The sequence below is a fragment of the Tinamus guttatus genome, unplaced genomic scaffold (assembly GCF_059628265.1).
Source record: "Tinamus guttatus ecotype Peru unplaced genomic scaffold, ASM5962826v1 Tinamus_guttatus_pri_ptg000327l, whole genome shotgun sequence".
Taxonomy (NCBI): domain Eukaryota; kingdom Metazoa; phylum Chordata; class Aves; order Tinamiformes; family Tinamidae; genus Tinamus; species Tinamus guttatus.
The window spans coordinates 5,742,367-5,764,173 of record NW_028288861.1 but is presented as its reverse complement, the minus strand read 5'-3'; the positions used below and the strand labels follow the sequence as shown (position 1 = coordinate 5,764,173).

Sequence of the window (21,807 nt, the reverse complement as noted above, 5' to 3'; positions counted from 1 at the left end):
TTTTGAGAGCTCAGGCTGAAACACAAGTTGACGGCACCTCAGCCCGTTGCTGTGTGTCATCTGAGACATGATGCTATACTGTGTGTAGGCTGTTAGCTATAACCTCTGTGAGAGAGATTTGATTTATGGGATGCAATATCTGCCAGGCTTTCTACCAGCAATTTATTCAACGAATACAGAAGAGATAAACAAATGGGAAGTTTCCTAAACTTCTGAAGTCATGAGGCATTATAAGATGAGAAATGCATTAATAAGGCAGAATTGTAGCACCAAACAACTGGCTGGGGGATTTATTAAAAACAAAAAACACAACCAACATGATCACTGAAACCTTGAATAAACAAGATAGAAACAATATCCCTAATTTTTTTATTTTTGTTTGAAAAAGCTGACATTTCAGCAACTGGTGGGATCACCACCATATATTATTGTGTGGAAATCAATGCTGGCATATGCGGGTCCGAGTATAAATATAATTTTATTACTCTACAAGGGCATCAATCTCTAACAGACATAAATCTCTAAGTAAAATTTTTGACTCCACTAAACCTAATGGAACTTTTGCTATTTACTTCACTGAGGTCAGGATTTTAGTCTATAAAATTGCTCATTTAGGGCATAATCCCCATGTCCATTGAGGCCAAAGAAAGCTTTTCCACTGACTATAACTGACCTTTCATTAGCAAAGCAGTTAGTTACCTTATAAAAGACTGTTGCTGCTACATTCCTGGAGATCTTCACTATTATACTTACTATGGTTTATTCCTCAAACTTCTATTCCTCAAACTGTCTTCTTTTATTTGAGATAGAGTTAATAAGGCCTGCTTTTCAAAGTTTCTAGTGGACTACTATGAACTGCACCCATCAACAGCCCCCTTGATTTTTCTGTATGATTTTGTGCAACATCTTCTTTCCCTTCCCCCTCTTTGATGTCTATGATTAACCTGGCAGAGAAGGCAGGATGTCCTGGTCTTACTTGTTCCTTCTTTTTACCTGATGTGTTTTTAGTGAATAGGTAGAATAGGGGTTTTATGTGACTTCGTGTTTACACCCAGATCCACCACTGATATCTGGAATCCTTCTTGTTTTAATTGCTAAAAGTTATTTTCTCTTCTATGAAAGAACATTCTGCAGTCCTCTATCAAATGCATCCTCTTGAGTTTGCTAATTTCTCCAGTTTGCTTCTGCTTTGTCACAAGACTTTCTAACCATCACTTTGACTTCCAGTTCCTCTTCAAACCATTGCTACCACGCATTGTAATTTTAAGTAATCATACCCTATGTAGTGCTGGCAAATCTCCATTATTTATTTTGGGGAATTGCAGTACTACTGGGTTTTGCCTCCTACAGATATTGCCTTAAGTTCTTGAATTTTGTCTCTAATCTTATTTTTGCTAAGCAAGAGGATTTTCTCATTCTAGCTTGGTTTGAACTTGATTATCTGGAATGGACAATTTGCTATGATCTGTTGTTTGGGGTGGGGGGCTGCAGATTTTTTTCCCTTGACACTTCTACACTGTTTTATTTTTTTTCCTCTAAATGCTAGAAAAAATGAGTGTGTTTCTGCAAAGATACGAACCACCTCTCAGCTCCTGCAATAATTATAACAGGCAGGTATACTTCTACTTTCCAGAATTACATTTTTATTTAGAGCATTTGGTTTTCCTTTGTTACTAACTGAAAATATCTTACTGCCATGACTTGACCAGTATTTCCAAGTCTAATTCAAACCCTACTGTCTTTCCTACAGAACTTGAGTTTGAATTATAGCAAAAGAAAAATGCAAAGTCCTGCACCTGTGATGGATTAATTCCCTGCAATGGTACAGACTGGGGAATGGGACTGGGTAACAACTTTCCTGAAAAGCTATAGGCTAAACATGAAACAGCAGTGTGCCCTGATAGTGATGAAGAACAGTATACTGCACTGTACAAAAAATCAGGGTAGTCACTAGGTCAAAAGAAGTCATTACTGCCCTTCACTCAGAAGTGTTTAGAGCACATGTGAAATACTGTGTCCAGTTTTGGGCTCTCCAGTGCAAGAAAGACTTTGATAAACTTAAGTGAGTTCAGAAGATCACCAACATATTGAAGGGGCTGGAGAACTTGCCCTGTGAGGAGAGGCTAAGCAAACCATTCTTCATTAGCCTGTAGAAGAGAGCTTTGCAGGACCCAACAGCAGGCTCTCCATACTTGCAAGGAGGGTCCTAAGAATGTGGAGTCACGCTGTTTGTTGAGCTGCACAGCAGGAGGTAATGGTAATAAATCAAAACAGGGAAGTTCCCAATGGATAGAAGGAAAAAAATAAAAATCACTATGAAGAGAACCAAGCTTCTATTAAGGATAATTGGAACAGGCTTCTCAGTGGAGTTATGGAGTACCTTCTTTCAAGGCCCAACTGGATAAAGCTCCAACCAACTTGCTTTGAATTCATTGTTGATCCTACTTTGGAAGTTGGAATAGATGACCACCTACAGTCCTTTTCAACCTGCCTCATTCTACGAACATGTTATTCCTATAAAACAAGAGAACAACTGTATGTAAAATATCTAACTGGCCTAATCTAGTCGAAAATTGGGTTTAGTAGAATAGAAGTAAAAATAATCATACGAAAGCCTCACTGGCAAGTTTTGAACCTCACTGTGCCAGATGCTGATAAACATAAGTCCTTGTGCAATCTTGCAATCCAATTAGTTAAAATGGACATACAGTGAGAAAGGAAAGTGAAGTGAGTCAAGTGAAGAGATTGTCTAGAAGTTGACCTTGAATCCCAGGTCTGTGCAATCCTAGCCCATTGCTCTTTCACTGCCTTACACTGCTGCTTATACTATCTGCATAGGTCTCTTGGATTTCTAAAGATGAATGTTTCACAAAGCATATTCTATTTCAGAGAGAAGTGGTCATTGAGAAGATTAAGGTCTTTTTCAAATGGGATGTTCATCTCTGCCAGGTGGTATGTTAAGACTGTGACTCATAAATATCTTTTATTTCCTTGGTCAGATAGTGCAGTGGAAGCGCAACTTGTCTTATGTTTCAAGAGCCCAAGTAAGTTCCTGAATTTGTTCATTCATTTCTGTGCAAATGTTATATCCTCCTGGATATTTAATACTGAAAATGTAAATGATGCAAAATGATTTGCTAACTGATTTTTTTTTCTAGAAATGTATCTAACCTGACCTTCTTTGACAAATGCAGTTTACATGCTAGAGACTTCAGGGATTATTTTTTAAAGAATTACAGATACGAGCATCAAAGATGGCTGCTATATATTTATTATCATAGAAGTGAAAATCTAGAGTCTAGAAGTGATAAATATCTCTTTTCTAACTTTCCACATACAGTTATCCGCCTATCTTCCCTTGCAGCTGAAGCAAGGTACTTTTGGATTGAGGATTTGTATTGCCCTCCGTTATAGCCATATGGTTTTATGAAAGGCTATTAAAGATGGCTGGATCTGGGTTGCTCCTCTTTTATCAGTAAGTGTTAGCAGGTCATGGTACTGGCATTCTCAGCATTTCATCATGGGGCATTATGAACACACATGGAGAGCAGAGTTATTCAAACCTGGGACCTCAAAACTACAGACATGTGGGCTACAAAGCTGGTAATACACTGGTTGCTTAAAACACTGGCAGAGCTGCAGCTCAGTGGTGTCTGGAACAACCTAGTAGAATCCCAAATGCACTGCATTTTCTGGCCTCCCTGTCCAAAAAAGGAAGACAGGAGCTCATTTGCTGGGGTAGGGAGGTAGTTTCTCAAAATAATGCACAGCACATATAACTGAACAGCTGCTGGAGACTACTGTAATACAAATCTATTTTTTTAAAGCCCACCTACATGAGCATCTTACATATCTATACAAAGACTTGAATATATAAAAAACAAGTTATATTTCAGCCACCCACTATGGAATCCTATGACAAAAAAAAAAAAAAAAAAAAGCAGGTGCAAGATGGAGATCCACAGTTGTGAAATATAACTACTAGTTCAGGAGCAATCAGGTGTTATACTGTTATACCAGATAATTTTGACAAAAATAGAGGTACTTACAGTCTAAGTGACTATGTCTGATGCCTTCCACATCTTCAGCGTGAATGAAGTGGTAACATCTCTTTCCTACGATATCTACTGGGGTCAGATCCATGTAATCACTAATCCTAAAAACGGAGAAAAAAATAAAACATACATCCTTATAGTTTAAGAAGGAGAAGAACACTCCTGTGGAATTGTCAAATAACTGAGAAACTAAAATCTGCAAAAGGTTTTTTTTCAATGCTGTATTAATTCTGTGAAGACTGTACTACTTTTCTGAATGGAATATCTATACAAAGAAGACATAGCATCTAAAAGAAAAGGGTTTTTAAAAGAAACCTTGAAATAATTCATTGAAATAGGTGTCAAGTCAAGCTTTAGCACATATTCCTCTCACAGCATATCACCAGGACAGTGTAATTCCATGAAATTAAAAAGCCTCAGCAACACTCTAAAATCCTTTTTGGAAGACCAATATGATTCAAGGTTATATAATAAAGTAAAAAACATGTTATGTTTATACCAAACGATTAGAGGCACCTTTCATTTCAACAGATTGGTCTTCTATTGGGTATATTCATGAAAAAGCTCTTCATTTTTGGCACAAAGTCCTAACTGGTATTTCAAGGGATGTAATTTAAATGCTGAGACATACAGATGCCTCAGGGTGTTATCTTTTTTAGTCTAATTCAGTTGGGAGCCCAGCTCTCACTTCAGGCTCTTTCAACTGTGACTTTGTGGTTTAATGCACATACAAACTTTAAAACGTGTTATGCTGATCCTTGTGTGTATCCATACATGTGTGTATCTGCGTGCATGTGCAAGCTCCTGACATTGTCTGTAAAGATGTCAATGTACTTAAACAGAGTGCAGAAAAAAAAAAATGCTTTGCTTACACAAGCATCACAAGCCTTTGGAAGTATGTCTGTTTTCTAGAAATAGAATAGTATTTAGGATTTTAGATATGTTACAGCAAGTGGAGTTTGCAGTCTTGAAATACAATTGCCATCTTCTATTTCCAGGATTTTAAGAAACACCAAACGTCTTTATATAGCGAGATAGCTGAAGCAACTGGTGCATGATCTAGAGCACGGCCCCATGGCTAGGCTCAAGCAGAAGCTGAACCGTGTACGTCAGAGCGGTTCCCCTGTGCAGATGTTGCAAACACTGATACCGAGGCACTGGCTGAGGCAGAATGGTGCTTGCCTGGGTGTATATGGGAGAAAGAGCATACAGATCAAAAAAGCTGAAGGAGAAAAGGTCTACGGAAGCACTGATGGTCAAACAAAAAAACAAGAGCACAAAACAGAGATTAGGTGTTCTCTGAGATTAGGTCTTGTCGTGTAATCCTTCTCCCCACCCCTTCTCCCCAGCTCTTTCTAGGTGGTCTCCAATCACGAGTAGTTGACATTAAAGCCTGATACTGTCCTCTAGCAGAAGTCTCTTTATTTTGGTTTTAGTTATTTTTCTCAGTGTAAGGTGAATTGTCCTCTGGAGGAACCTATCTTGCTCCACTGACTGAAAAAGAAATTCTAGACAATTTTAGACTAGATGGTGAAGTTTAGATGAAATAAATCCTGCACTTGGAAAGCACACATGGATTTACATACCATATTTTAGGCACCAAAATTTTAAATAATTCACATTTAATAGTCTCAAAGAAAAAAATAAAAAAGTTAGTTGTTAGAAATAGCTAACTGATCTTGCCTCAAGGAGAAACTGACTGTACACTAGTTACTGCTCTGAGTCCAGGATTTTGATGCAAACCTTTTCATTCAGAGTAAAGCAACAAGATGCACCCAAAGACTCAAGTAATGCCGCTCCTGCTCCCTGCTGCTGCGAGCAGGCAGCCACTTGGAAAACTAGGAGTACTATTGATTTCACTCCTGCTGATCCAGTGGTCCACTGTGAGCATTCATTTCAGTTAAGTAGCAATGCTTCTGTTCCATGCTCCCCGCGGCTGCCAGCAACTCCCCATCGCTCCATAAATAGTGCTTACAGCTTCCCCAGCAGGCATCCATTTTTCTGTGTTTTCATCAGTGCTGCACTTGTTTTCTGCTGCAGCACAGAGAATTTCCCTGTTTTCTCCGTGGGTCAGGAGCCAAGGATACTTAGGCTCCCCTCGTATAGTTAGAGAGATCCTAACTTCCCCCTGACTCAGAGAATTGCCTTAGCAAATAGCCAGGTAATTAATCCAACAACTTCACATTGGCTGTTCAGTCACATCCTTCCCTTCTGCCCTTCTCATGCCTCCAGCTTTAATGGCCATATTCTGGTTTGCACATCCTATGAAAACCAAGCCCTATCCATCTACCCCCATTTTCCACCAGTGGAAATCACATTGCCTCAGTGAGCTATTATGTGCCTCCTAATCACGGCAGAAGTGTTTCTGCTATGTGGAATTCCTCTAATAATTCATTTTTAACACTTCCACAGTGGCTTAAAATGAAACTGTTGCAACATAAAATCAAGTGCCATCATATGCATTCTACTCTAGCATACAAGTTAAAATCCATCACAAACAGGGAGAAGTAACAGTAGAATGTTGCCTTTATGTTAACTAATGAAAAACATTTGTAAACTCAACACAAAGCACTTCCTTGCATAAATCTGGCTTACCACAGTTACAACTGGTTATCAGCTCTTCCTATGCGATTAGCAATCAGTGCTCCATGTCTGATGCATCTTACGTTTTTCAGTGGTGCCTCTCTCAAGCTTTTGAAAGTTTTATTGCTACATAAAAGTACAGGGAAGGTTTGAGGAAAAAAAAGGTTTAATTAAAAAAAAAAGGGGGGCTCATAAAAATGCCAAAATTAATGGCAGAGAAAGCGTAAATCTTTCTAATACAGCCCAACAAATTCATATCATACTTGACCTGATGGAATAGTTCATTTTTCATATCCATTTGATTCTTGGATTTTTTTGTTGAGGCTGCCAACAAAGGTAAAAATAAGTGGGTGGGGTATATTGTTTCTTTGTTTTTGTTTTTTTTTGTTTGTTTTGTTTTTTGTTTTCAAGATAATCTGTTCCTTAGGGACCGGACAGATACCAGCAACCCATTTTAGAGAGGCCAGTGAAGAGCCCTGCAATGGCAATGACTTTCCATTACTATCACGGTAGGTCACAGTCAGATCACAGGCCCCAGGTTCCATCTATGTTCTCCTCCTAATCTACTGAATTTTTCACTAACTGTGTTAGGTTGTACATAATCCAGAAACTAGTTTATTAGAGTCATGGGCAACAAGTGACTCCAAACTTTAATACCATTATCAGCCCTCTTTATAGCTTTGTGCAGATGAATTTTTAGGGCTCAGTTTTTCCAACCTGAAAATAGGAATGGTATCTCCTCTCTTCATAAAACGCTATACAGTTTAGATGTACATTGGAGTTTAGCAACATGGCAATAAAGATAACTTTGCAATTGAAATCTGAGATTATTTTCAGTGGCCTAAGCACTGATTCAACAAAGCACTCAAGTTTATGCACTTCTCTATGTGTGATATGCCATGGTTGCTGTCAAACAGAAAGACTGCATTAGTCATCTTGGTTGTTCCACTTTTTGATGACAAGTCCTTTCGACAAAATCTCTTTTGGAAGGCATTTCCTCCCCCTCCTTTCCAACTTTCTCCCAAACCTCAGGCTTCTCTCCACATAGCCCAAGTTCTTTGTAAATTAAAGTTTACATTCTTCCCAAATCTTCACTTCTCTCTTCACTTTGCTTTAGATACTTGCTCCCTAAGTTTTTCTTTATAATCTAGGCCCAGAGAGCAATAGCAGTCCTCTCTGCCCACCTCCCAGGGGCCTCCCTTCACCCTTCTGCCCACTTCAGCCCCATCTGGGTTCATCAGTTGATGCTACTCCAACCTCACCAGTGCCTTGTCCCCACCTGGCAATGCCCCCTCCCCGACCCTGACTACGACCCATGGACTCAGCCTGTTGCTGTGGTGGTGCCCAGTGCCCAGGCCTGGAACTGCCCTCGCCTGCCCTGATGTCACATGGGTGGTGGGACAGGCCCTGGCTGCAAGGACCGGCCCTGCTGCCACGGGGAGCCCTCATCAACATCAGCCTTCACCCCTTCTGAAGCAGCTGGATATCACTGCCTCTGGACACATTAAATCCTAATATGTCCTGTTTCCTATCTTATACCTTTCTGAATCACTGTTCTTATCACATCCATTAGAGCTGCCACTCAAACAGCTTATCATCTACTCCTATTTCAGTCTTGTCTTTCCCAGTACGCCCTTGACCAATTTTATTCCCAATTTTCCTATTTCTTACTGAAACAGATCCCGCCTTTCTAGACTACTATCTAGGCCATCTGTCCTACCATTCTCTTAAACACTAAACATGGTGCCTTCTGCAAATCAGCTCAAAAACGGAAAACTTTAAAACTTCAAATAATAAAAGAAGAGGAAGGATTTTAGTTAAAATGTAAGCATGAAGACAGCCATATAGGTCAGACCAATGGCCTATCAAGTTCCATATCCTTTCTCTGACAGGACCCAGAAATTGATGTTGATTCTAAAAAACAAGGAAAACTTGAGGAGACCGTGACTGGTTTTCCTTCCCTATTTGAGCATGATGTCATGTAAATTGTATTTTTTTTAAATTTATATTTATCTTCTCAGAGTGCAAAGATACTGAAGATGATGATGATGAGAGCAAATTCAGTGCTGCCATACAGCATTAGACTGACATTACACGAGTCTCAACACTTTCTATCCAGCCCATGGAATACACAGGATACACAGAGCTAAAACAAATTTTTAAAAATGAGCTAAAAACTGTACCTATTTTCACAGTAAATGATATTGAGGTCCATATTCACTCGAGTGACAAACATGTGGCAGTCAATCCTGACTTCATTGATCGTAGGAGGTGGCAAAGCATGAGCAACAACAACAAGTCCCATGATCTGGCTCGGTACTGTCCGCCCATGGGACAGTGACACTCTCAGACGCAACCGGCCTGTTATATGAATCACCTGGAAAACAGAAAAGATAAATGTAGCCCCAGTGAATTTTGGATACAATTGCAACATCATCTTTTTAAATATATTTCATCATTATTCCTTGTATTACAATTTATGGCTGTGCTGAGTGGTCTAAATAGCTGCCAGCCTTAGTGCTAAACTTAATATTGACTGTCAACATATTCCAGATATTCTCATGGCAAGAAAAGAACATAACAGAGTAATGTTTTATATTTCTCCAATAAACACTCTGAATCTCTATGTTCTTGATTTTTGTTGTGATCATTATTACAAAGAGAAAAAAAAATGGAAAGAAAGACAAAATAAGAAATGAAGGGAGAGAAAACTGAAATAATGTGGGTAGAATGGGGAGCACTAATTTGATAACACTAGGAGATTAAATATGACACACAAAGATCAGCAGTTTTGAGACTATTAAAGAAAAGATTTACTTCAATTAAATTAACTCCTAGTCATCTACATCCTACAGACAGTACTGACAGTCTGAATTACATCTCTGTGGCTGGCAACTCAAGAAGCAACAGTCTACGAGTGATCAGTGAGCTCAGCTGCAGGATGGTCTTCCTGCATCCACAAGATTTCTGTTTTAGAGCTGGTAGCCAAGCAATGTCTTCACTTAATGCACTAACACATGTGAAGAACTTTGGAGACTGACAGTTTCTTTCCCTATTCATAAGATAATCACTAGTCAGGAGATGCACAGGAGATCAGATTCCACTAGTGGAGAGTGAAACTCTAAGAGGGCTGCCTGGAATGGAATAATTTGAAATTCTCTGGAAAAAATAACCAAACACTTCCAGTTTCACTCTATCAGGATTTCTATTATGGGTCAATAAAGGAGTTTTTCTTTTTTTTTTTTTTCAGTGAAAGAATATAAATACAGCACCAATGCCAGACACCGAAGTATCTACAAAAACTGCAGTTCGATAGTCATGAAGAAGAGTTTGCCATAGAGGCTCATACAGGGCCTGGCAGCACGTACTCCCCCAGAGTTTTTACCCTCAGAGTGTGTTCCAATATCAACATGCAGAGAAGGTTTCCAGGACATAGAGACTGTTCTGGGATTCATTGCACTCCCAGACTTCCTACCCAGGGATCAGTGGAGATGCTGGTTAGTACCAAGTACCCTGGAGGAGGTGACAGATATGATGCAGTTACACATCCCCTGATATTCAGGCATCACAAAGACAACAGCAACAAGTCTTTGGTCACTTCTAATCTGAGGCTGATTGCTAATAGAAAGTGAGAAAGAAGAAGAAACTCTGTCTTTCTTAAGAAAGATTGTAAACCACAAAGTGCATCCAAATTCAAAATTACTTTGTGATAGCAGATCTGTGATCTTGAAGTTTGTTTTTTATTTTTTTTTCAACCTAAAAATTAAAATACCTCTTCCCTAGTTCATGTGAATCCCAGCCAGCGTGGTGAATCTGGGAGAAAGAGATTATCTATCTGCTGTGTTTGTCCATTCCAGTTGCAGATTTCTGACCACCCACATTTGAAGTAATTATTGCCTAAACTCACACTTAATACACCTTCTAAGGGCAAAGTATTCTATGAATATTTGAAGAAGTTCCTAAAGGCAGGGATGCAAAAACACCATTTCAAACACACTTTTTTAATTTTTAATTTTTTTCTCCCCAAGACCTCATTAACTAATGAAGAAATAGCTAAAAGAAAAAGGATTAACTTCACAGGAGGGGTAGTAATAGTATATTTTCTTCCTTCTAGCTAGGCTTACATATACATATGCTTTTTATCATTATCGGACTCATTTCATCAGGCAGCTTTAGCTAACTGGAAAAACACAAATCTGTAAATGCTTAGAAAAATGCTGATGGATAACTAGCAATAATGTGAAAAAATAATCTTATGCTGAACGTGCTATGCAAAAATGTTGTTCTGTTGTTTTTTTAAAAGACTCCTTATGCTAATATGTTTGAAGTTGGCATTATCACTTGAGGGAATTTTTAAAATATATCATACTTAAAATCCATTTATCTCTTACTTGTATTTTTTTAAAGCCTCAATGTCATTGGAAGTAAAAAAAAAGCAACCTGATTTGTTCCTGAACTGTCTTGTCAATCAGCACCTGCTTTTCTGACTCCTCAGCAGTAGTACACCTCAGATGTAGCATTACCCAAGAGATGGCTCCAAACATACCAGACTCACTGTAGTTTAGCATTGTCAAATTTCAAGCAAGTTCACTTTCAGATTGAAAATATTTCGCTTGTTCCTAGTTTTAATATGAATTAAAACATGTTCTAAATCTCTATGTGAATTCAAATTTTAGGGGTCAACTCTCAATTGCCTTTTGATTCTGGGTGCAGTGGGAAACATGTCACATGTTCCAGTGCATGTGCATCTCTAAAAAAACAACACTGCCTGTGATCCCTTTCTATGATAACATTAGTGAAACCCACTGCAGAAGGAATCTAATTGGTAGTAAAAGAAACAGTTCTAGCTGTCATGACCTTGTCCACATTGTGAATATTGCTACTCTTTACACTGGTTCATTTGGACCAGGATTAGGGGTGATAGGAATTATAGGGTCAATTATCTTCAGTAGCTAAAATTAATCTCTTTATAATTCAATCCCACAGCACTAGTCTATCACATCCTAAATCATTATCAGACTTTAATGAAGCTAAATTGTAAGAATAAAATGTTTTATGAAGGACAATACATGGGTTCAGAAATAAATATATGACAAATACTAGCTATGAAAAATCTGAAAATCAAAAGTAAATGCAATTCTGTGCAATTTTCATTATAAATGCTATCTTTGAGAAGTGTGCAACAGTCCAAATCTATCTTTAATTTATAATGAATTTCTAACAAAGCTATATGAATACACTGGCACATTTAGATGTCAGAGTAAGAGAAGATAGGCATACTGCGTTCTGCCTCTTATATGGAAGTCCTTCTAAATGAACAAGGTGCACTGAAATTAGTGGCTAGACTCCTTTTGCACTCTAATGGAGCTAGACTGGGTTAATAGCTCAGAGATTTTTTGGCTTACAAACTACAGACAGATGTCGCAAATTGTTTGATGATTTCATGATATAGAAGCAGAAGGAAATATTATGATCATGACAACCTTTGTGACCTGATTCAGACCATTCTAAACTGTGCTATTGTTTATAGCATCACCTATAGTTGTATAATATTCATACTTAGGGATACAGGTGGGTAAACCAAAAAACATTCCATAAAAATAAAATGGTTAACATTGTGAAATGAGTCTGAGACATATACCGCTGTAAAGATGTCAGGCTGAAGAAAAACAAGTAGTATAAAAATAATCTGTACTATTTAATTGCTTTGTTAAAAAATCTAAATCAACTTTGCCTGACACTCCAGTATTGGGAAAAAAAAATCATTATTCTGCTTTTATTTTTAGCTGATTAAAAAAAAAGAATTTGCAAAGTATTGTAAGTACACGTAAACACAGTTTATGGTGGGTGTGGGAGTGTTAACAAGGCACACTGCTTGGACAAAATATAATTCTTTCCTCTGCCATATGCTCTCTTTACTCATCTGTTAGTGATAAGCACTTAGATGGGCGCTGCTAATGTCTACTCATTACAAAAAAGCACATTGCAAAGACCTTGATAAAACCTTTCCTCTGCCAATACTTAAGGAAAGGAAAGCCCAGCAATTGAAAAACACATCTGGAACCTGTTCATCATCCTTTAAACTAAATCTCACCTCTAGAGATGGAAGCACTTTCTTTATCAAAGACATCTTTAAATATTATGTCTATTATTTTTCACATATATGTGATGCAAGCCTAAGGACATGTATTACCAGAGGCAATAAAAGCTGCAGGCATGAAAAATCTGTGAATTTCACCTTTCAGATGTCTGTTTCCTCAAAACTTAAAATTCCATTATAAAGAAATTTCTAGACTTTTTTTTTGGTTGCTTGCTCTATAAATCACTATGCCAACTTGTTATGGGACTAAAATCACAGCTCTGGCAGAAGTGCTCCTTCCACCTTGTTTCTCTTAATGATGTAATAAATCTGAAGTCTTTAAATTATTGCTTAGACATAAATTTTGACATGCATGAAAGCATCCCAATGTAATTTGTGTGCCTAGATATGTATTTAGATGTCTTATGAGCAACTTGCACGTACATTTATCCCCCATTGTAGAAACAGCTATTTCCACATGGATTTATAAAGTTGTCAAATGTGTTATTCTACCCTTCCAAAATCCAACACCTCCATCTTTAAAAGGCACTTAATTTGATCTACTAAAATTGTCTGAAGAAATATTTTACAATTTGTTGCCATCTTCTCACGTTTTTCTTGTAAGAAGTTGTGCTTGCATCCACACACATATATGGACATATGAACATGCATCTCAAAACCAGCCTATGATCCTAGAGAGATGTTTCTCTTTTAACACCGGACAAGGCAAGTGGGTTACAATACAGTTTCAGGTTACTTCTAAGCTAAGAAGAGACATTTAGAAAAAGGCTTTCCTCTGAATTTATGAAGGAAAACAGTCCACTGTAGTATCTGGAGTTCACATAATTATATCCTTAGGAGTATCCTCTTCTGACATCAAAATACGTCCATGCGTATCAACCTGAATCAACATGAACTTCAATACAGGCTTCTTTATCTATTAAAGTTTTCTCATTTTATCCCTATACGCTATAGCGATCACCACAATGTTGCTAGCTGCAGTTAGTATCTCTTGTTGAGAAGCCATTTGCTTGTGGGGTCCCACTGCCTCAACTTTACTGAGGCCAGAAGCCTTCTCTTCAAGTCTTCAGGAAAGCTTTAAGAAAATAAGCAACTTGCCTATCCTGCACATCAGCAGCAGTTGGGATCAAAGAGGTCCGGTAAGTTCCAGTAACAGCTACATGTCCCATTGTCAGACTAACTGGATTTCTATAAACACTATATTGTCCTTAACAGAGGCCCCCATGTAATATGGCATCTAGGTATTGAAGACAAGGAAGTTGCTAAAGCCGTTAATATGTTGGATTATCCAAATGTGCAGCAACTTTGATGTGTCCCAGTTGCATTCAACTCACTATGCGTACACAGACCAATTCTATGTCTCATGTCCAACTACTTTACACACACAGGACACTCCTCAACTGTGAAGTAGCTTGCACAGGCCCAGTGGTCCTGTGGATTTCTGCAGGTCGAGAAACCTGATCAATCATTCCTCAGATAAGCAAGCTGTGAAAGCTAGAGCGTGCAGATGTATGCTTCTGTCATATCAATGTTATATTTACTGTCTTTTCCTCTGATAACCATCTTACCATCACTTCCCTTGTTAATTTCACCCATCTCCAACTTTCTAAGGATCACCTACCTTTTCACTCAGACAGCATAAAAGAATACCATACACTCAGAGTAGCTGTTCTCAACTCATACCTACTTCAGAAGTTTGCTGCTTCAATTTTAGACTTGAAGAGGTAGCTGTATACCCAAATCTTTGTTTTTCTAACTATCATAGTCCATTTAATACAAAGTATTTCTTCTACACTCGAACCTTGTGCTGTTGTATCAAGCCTGCACCAGAACAAAGGAAACTCCTATTTTACTCAGCTGTCAGTGGGTCATTGTGAACCATGGTGCTTAAGAACAACTGCTAGGCAGCAATCTCAGCTTTGTAAGTAAAGTGCTGTCAGTTTTAATGTGTTTCAGTTACTGAATATTATTTGAAACTTATTCACCACTGTTAGAGTTGTGATCTTGAACACCCGTTCAAAGAATGCAAGTCTGATTTCAAGGATAGCCAACACTCTTAACTCATACATAGTTTCAAGGTCAATAGTCTCTTTTCTATCCACAAATACATTTCAAATCGTCTCTAATACACCTGCAAAAGACAGTCTGGAAACACAAAGGGTATTTACATTTAAACAACATACCTGACTTCAGGATATGATTTATTATTAAAAGTCAATACTAGTTTGTGGAGACTTTTTAAGCTTTTCCTCTTTTTCTCCCAATGTTACTCTTTCCAAAGAATAAATCCAAAGAGCTGCTTTCCTGCTTAGCCTATCAGAAGCAAAATTTAGGTGTCTAAGTTCTAAGAAAGCAATTTCTAAACTGTATCGTTGCGACACCCCAAAGTCACTGTGTGCTTAAAGAGCATCAAATGAGAACGCTAGCCCGACATGCTCCGTTCACAGCCCTAAGCCCCTAAAGGGACCCGAGTGAACCATGTCTATTGCATATAAGAAATAGTGAGTTCAGCTTACGTACAATAGCCACAGCCATTTTCATTCAAGTACAACACAAGGAACAGCTGTTTTTTTGCATAACAGTTAGTGTTTTGAGCAGTCCACACAGGAAGCTGCTTGGATGCCTAATTCCAACTCTTCCTCAGCCCCAGGCAGAAATTGCTTTCTCCCATTTGTAACCACAGTAAATTATGGAGGATGGAATGGGGACAACATTCTAGTTCTCCAAAAAGTGAAGTCAAAGCAAGGACCCAACACTGCCAACCTTCCCGCTATCTTATGAAGCTCCCTGATCTTGGAGTGATCAGTTTAGAGTTATGTTAAAAGAAAGATATAGTTTCTCTGGGAATAAAGGAGAACTGGTGCGTAATAAACAACTCCTAAAGCTGCCATTAAAACAATGTATCTTTTGAAAGTGCAATAGCCTGTTTTTCCAAGAGTCATCGTATCTTAAAAGTCAGGGAATGAATGGCAGCCTATAGGTAACTTGAGAATAATTAATAAAAATGGACTTGGTATAAACATTTTAGACAGCATTACATTAACATTATGAAATACTTATTTTATATCTGATTTTTCATTCTGTTCTTAATAGCATTTCCATTTTATTATCCAGGGTGATACATCAGCAGTTATTGTTCAGGATAAGGTAAAATAGTATAATGCACAGCATACTGACATATATGTATCTTTATTGTGATGACTGTTCTCACATTAGACTTCTGAGGCCCAGTCTTTCACTGACCTTATTTGTGGCAGTAACCTGTAAACCTGCTGAATCTCCATTCAAAAGCATATTCAGTTCACTTATGAAAACCTGACTTTTTTTTCATTGTAAGTGCAAATAAGACAATGCAAAGGAAGGAATGATAATATTTTTTACCATGAAGAAAAAAACATTGTCATTCCTTCCTTTCCATTGTTGTGATTTTTTTAAACTGAAATAGATCAGCAACCTGCATTTTTGTTGTGATTTTTAAAAACTGAAACAGATCAGCAACCTGCATTTTTCTAAATCAAAGATTTAGACCTGACATTCCAGAGGGCAGTCTCACAGTATTAGCACAAAAATACTGTGTAGGGCCATCATACCTGATAATGTTTCATTTATTTTTCTTCATACAATTGCAATGGTGTCCATTTTCATAATTAGTCCCTTAAATAAGAGCTACATACATTCTGTATCAAACAGTATCCTTTAATATATGCATGGTGTTAGTAATTCAACATGCCAGGTTTTACTTTAATATTTTTGAACTCTGTTCCTTTCAAAATGATTTATTAACAACTCGGTATATCAACACAGAATTATTTTTTCATAATCCTAAAGCTACAAGTACTCAGGTACTTGAAGATCAACAATTAAAAAAAAAGAAACTAAAGATGAATTCGCCACACTGCAACCTGAAAAAAAAAGTAGACATAGAAATTGGTTTAATAAAAGAATAGTTTTTGAAGTAATTGGCACAGAGACTGTTCTAGTGCAGATTGCTGCAAGAGCGCTCTTGGCAAGAACATCATAAGCACCAGCAAAACTTTAATATGCTCAAGCAGCCAAATACAAACTGACACCAGGAACCCAAGAGTGGCAACAAACAGGAAAAATAAAGTATCTCAATTTAATACAAACCTACATACAAAGGGATCAATTTTTACAACTCATGGTTTAGCATACAATACAGCTGTCCTCAGAGTGAATATAGAGTAGCTATACATATGAAATGAGAATTATCAATTCGGGGGAATTTCTCAAGAGTCCTTTTGATATGTAATACAGCAAATATAATGACTAAGAAACCAGACATCAATGCATTAAATGAGATCAGGTTGAGATCTATTTAGAAAAGACAGGTTTAAGCTGGAAGAAGAATCTCTTTGATATGACCTCCAGAGCAGACCATTTGCAGAGGATTCGAGATGAGCAGATTTACCCTTGCATATCTGCTAGCTTCACAGCTGCTTTTAAATATAAACTCTAAAATATCTACTATTGAGTTATTGCAGAATTAAGCCTGTAAGTAAAAAGATTAAGAACCTAGGATTTGCCTATACTTCTAGCAAGCCTTATAAAGGAATTCGTATGTTGAGTTCAGAGGAATAAATGAAACACAAGTTAATCTAAAATCTAGCTAACATAACTAACTCATTTCTAAATGATCTAGCTATCGCTAGTCTAAAGATCTGGAGTCTGAGGATCTGGAATGCTGCAATGTTTTTTTGCTGTCTGCCTCCCTGATTTATAGCCAATACTTATTTAACCCTGAAACTGAAAAGATAGCTCCACTTTAGCAGATTTTCCACTGCAAATCCCTTGGTGTTCAAATGTGTTGCAATTTTTTTTCTCAGGGAATGTTTGAAGTCCCCTTTAAAAATAATGCCTTGAGGATATTTTTTCCTTAATACCATTTAAAGAAAGTTGAAAGCATTTAGCTATTGAAGTGTGCAGAGTTCTAATGAAGAAATTGTCAACCCTGCCTATGAGCAAACTCTCTCCCAGAGCTCACTCTTCCAGAATTCTGGTACTGCTTTTAGTAGCAAAAATTCAACCTGGAGAGAAGACTTTTGTTGCATCTATTCCAATGCTGAAGTTTATCAGAGTATCTGAGGGTAGCAGGAACTGGCTATATCATTCTGCAACTGAAAGGCGGTAGGACTATTATTATTATTAAACTTACACCAGGGTGATCAAATCATATTCCACTAAGGATAGCCAATAATAAGCATTTTTCACATGTAGTGTCTCTACTATCATTGGAGGGAGAAATAAAGGAATAGTTTATTTTATTTTATTTACTGTTTTATTTGATGCAGTTCATAGGAGCTCAACAATTACCTTAGGTGATTCTCTGCACAGTGAGAGAGGACTAGATAAAACAAAAACTTCTGATATTAATGCATTTGCCCCTAACACAGAAAAAACACAGAACATGCTGCTGTCTGTAAAGACAAAAATGGATTCCTCAACTTTGCCTTGATAAAGACAGTAATGCTTATATATTCTCTATTCTCTCTATATTATATATATCTATATTCTATATATCTCTATATATCTATATTCTATCTCAAGCTTTTTGCCTACAGAGGCATCCCCAAAATGGGTTATCAAGAGATTTAAGAAAAGCCTTATTTGTTCTTCTTTATTTTGTGGCTAAACAGTGGAATGTTCTGACATTTTGTGACAGTAAACCGGGGGCATATCATGAAAACATTTGAGAATACTGTTCTAATTGCATTAATACTGGGTTTCTTGGCTTGTGCAGAGGTGTCTGGTTCTTATGCCAGACAAGCAACCATTTTGTTTATTTTAAATGCTTGCCTGATTTCTCCTACCATGGAACAATTTCCACTGGCTATATACAAACAAACTGGTCGTGTGTTTTCCCCATTAATAGTTTTCCCCAACTACTAATGCAGCCCCTCTCCATCTCTCCATCAATGAACTTTCATATGAATCTAAACTGTAGACTTTTGATTCAAAAGACAAAAAACAGAGCAAAGCATAGGAGCTGATTTTATGAAAAATACAACAGTGTATTTCGGAAAAGCTGCTTCAGGTGGTTAGTAATGTCTCCACATCCAGATGGTGAAAAGGAATGATCATAGGATAGGAGTCAAGAGCCCTCTGGTGTGTCTGCCAATATCTGGTCTCAATAGTTCTCTGACTGTGCGCGCTAATTTATTGGAACAGTTTTAAATAGGTCTCAAACGGGCCTGATAAAGTAGCTGACATTCAAACTGCAAGCCCTGAGCCCAGAAGTGAGGTCCTGGCTTTACAGAGAGGCTGCCAGTCGGGGAAGGCTGCCACACCATGAGAACCCTTTCTGAGAATGACCCACGTTCTTCACAAGAGCTGCAGCAGGCCAGACTAAACGCTGTCCAGCTCTGTGCCCTTTCCCTTGGAATGGCCAGTAACAGCTGATGAAGAGAGAATATCAAACTAGGCAAGCATGTAATGAAATTTCCCTCGGATGTTCTCCCAGGACTTGCTGCATTAAAGGTAGTATGTTTGTTTGGTAAGATGTGGGCACTCATAGTATGTGGCAGTGAGTTTCATGGATGGGCTATGCACCTCCTTTTACTTCTTCTGAATCTGCCATTTACTCCTTTAATTTTATCCCCCACATCACATAATGAAATATTGCAGAAATTTATCCTATTTGCTTTCTCTTTGCTCTACCATGTGCCTCCTTAAGTGATCTTTCTTCCAAGCTGATGGTCCTAGGTCTACTAAGCTGTTCCAAGACTTCGATCAGTATTGTCACTTCTTTGCTGTTCTGCTATCTTCTGCTTGAGATGAATGGAATAACAAGTGCATGGGTATTCAAGATAAAGGCACTGCAGTGAATTGTACAGTGGCATAATGACATTTTCTATTTTGTTTTCTATTTCTCTCCCAATAATACCTCGTACTCTGTTTGCTTTCTGACCACTACTGAGCCAATGCTTTCATAGAACTACTATAACTCTAAAATATCTTTCTGAGCAGCAACAGCTACTTCAAAGTCGATCACTGTATATATAAAGTCAGGATTGTTTTTCCCAGGTGCATTACTTTATATTTACCTGAACCGAATTCCACTTGTTATGTTATAGTCCTTTCACAGTAATATGAAGATCTTGTGCTACTCTCTAAGTACACTTTCGTTTTTACCATCCAATAAGCTCTGTCACTTTTCTGTTCACCTTCTTTTCCATTTAATTTATGAATATCTTGATAACCACAGGCACCAGAAGAGAGATGTCTCTGAAAAAGTACTATTGAATTGTTAAATTGAGAAAACTCACCATTTACTTCTTCATGTGAGGATCCTCCCTTTCTATTGACAGTTTAATTTCTTTCAGGTTTTTGTTAAGGTAGCATGATGGCATGCTTTTGGAAATGCAGTTACATTATCAGTTGGAGATCCCCTGTACATACACTTTAAAGTTCCCTTAGAAAGCCTTACAAGAGGCTTTGACTTTTAAGTATTGCATTTATCCACATGTATACTGATTCTATGTCTATTACAATTTCTTGGTAAGGCTGTTCAGTAGAAATGCTCTAGGTTATGAGCTGAATCTCTGCGTTTCCTCCCTAGTTATTTCAAGAAAACTATTCTGGAGGATCTGCAGACTCTATGTCTCCCAGTTCCTGCCCGCGTGGAAGAATTTCTGCCGGCAGAATCCAGCATTGCAGCTGGCCTCCATTCCAGGGAGAGAAATAGGGCAAGGTAGGTAGTTATTATAATTTTAAATGAATCACATACCAATTCAACATAAGAACAAGATTAAAACTTTGGAAAGAGTGTCAATTCACTGGGTTCACAACTAATCTTCACTCTCTTTCATCTTTTTTCATGTATCAAATTGATGAAATAACACTCAAAACAGTTTAAAAAAATGAATAAAAGAAAATATGTACAAAGTGGAATAACAGCATACCCACAGGTAGTATAAGCATATTTGTACTGTGAAGCTCTGCTTACTCTTCTTCGTACCAAGCACAGCAAATTAAAAGAAGACAGTAGAAGACATACTTGCTGAAACAAACTTCTTGTTTGATTTCCTGCAAAACACCATGCCTCTCAGCCCTAGCTTCTCTCTCTACAGTGAAAATGATCATACCAACTTATTTCCACAGTCATGCCAGACAGCATGAGATAATGCTCACAAGTTGATAGTCATACAAACAAATCGTATATTTGGTTGCAATGATAGAAATAAGTCATAGCTGTTTCAATCTTCAGCTAGTGTTCCTTTTCATAGGGATGTAATCTGTAAGCCTACACTGCCTTCCGATGCTTCTCTTTAAACTTTTGAAGAATCTGAAAATATAAACTTCCAATCAAATTGAATTTTAACCAGAAATATTCAGTTATGGGATGTATTTTATCTTGTATGTTGTCAAATCACTCCTAATTTGCAAAAAGTCGTAACGCAAAAATCAAACTAATTTCCAAGAGAGGAGGTTTGCTGGTGGGCAGTTTGATGAACTATATTATATGTAATCTATGATTTGGTTAGAAGATAGAACATCATTACCAGTTGAGGGCCATACAAACAAAGCATATGCTTTTCTCCTAAGGAAAAATAAAACACAAAAAACAACACACTTTAATTCCACTTGCAGATGGATGGTCTTTGCAAAGCTCTGACCTTCACCTTGACAGCTACAAATAGCCTACTGTTTATGATTTGTTTCTATAATCCACTTAATATAACAAGCTAGATTATAGCTAGTAATTTATTTGTAAAAATCATAATAAAACAGCATTGTTTTAAATGTCAGATATGGATAAATGGAGAACAAGAACTAATGAGACAAGAGTCGTGTTCTTGAATTTACACTGAAGAATTATGGCACCTCTTGGTTTATCTGTACTTGGAATCAATTTAGTAATTTTTAATTCACTGATTTTCTGTTGTTTGCTTAACATTTATTAATTGAATGCTGTACGTACGCAATTAATTCAAAAGTTGGCAAGTTTAACATGTAGAGATTAATTTTCTTTACTAACCTACCACCTAAAACACTTTTTTTTTCTTCAGAAGAACAGGTTACTGAGAAATTACCTCTACATCAATAACATTT

The 21,807-nt window shown here is 37.5% G+C and overlaps 1 protein-coding gene across 2 annotated transcripts in view; it reads right to left on the bottom strand.

Annotated features, from left to right (window-relative positions):
- NPAS3 (neuronal PAS domain protein 3) overlaps positions 1–21,807 on the bottom strand; it is a 565,719-nt gene that overhangs the window by 20,865 nt on the left and 523,047 nt on the right. For both annotated transcript variants that reach the window (XM_088529242.1, XM_088529243.1), the window contains 2 exons: positions 8,822–9,015; positions 4,050–4,156 (listed from right to left, as the gene is read on the bottom strand). In XM_088529242.1, coding sequence (XP_088385368.1) covers positions 4,050–4,156; positions 8,822–9,015 — 301 coding nt within the window. The remainder of the gene's footprint in view (positions 1–4,049; positions 4,157–8,821; positions 9,016–21,807) is intronic.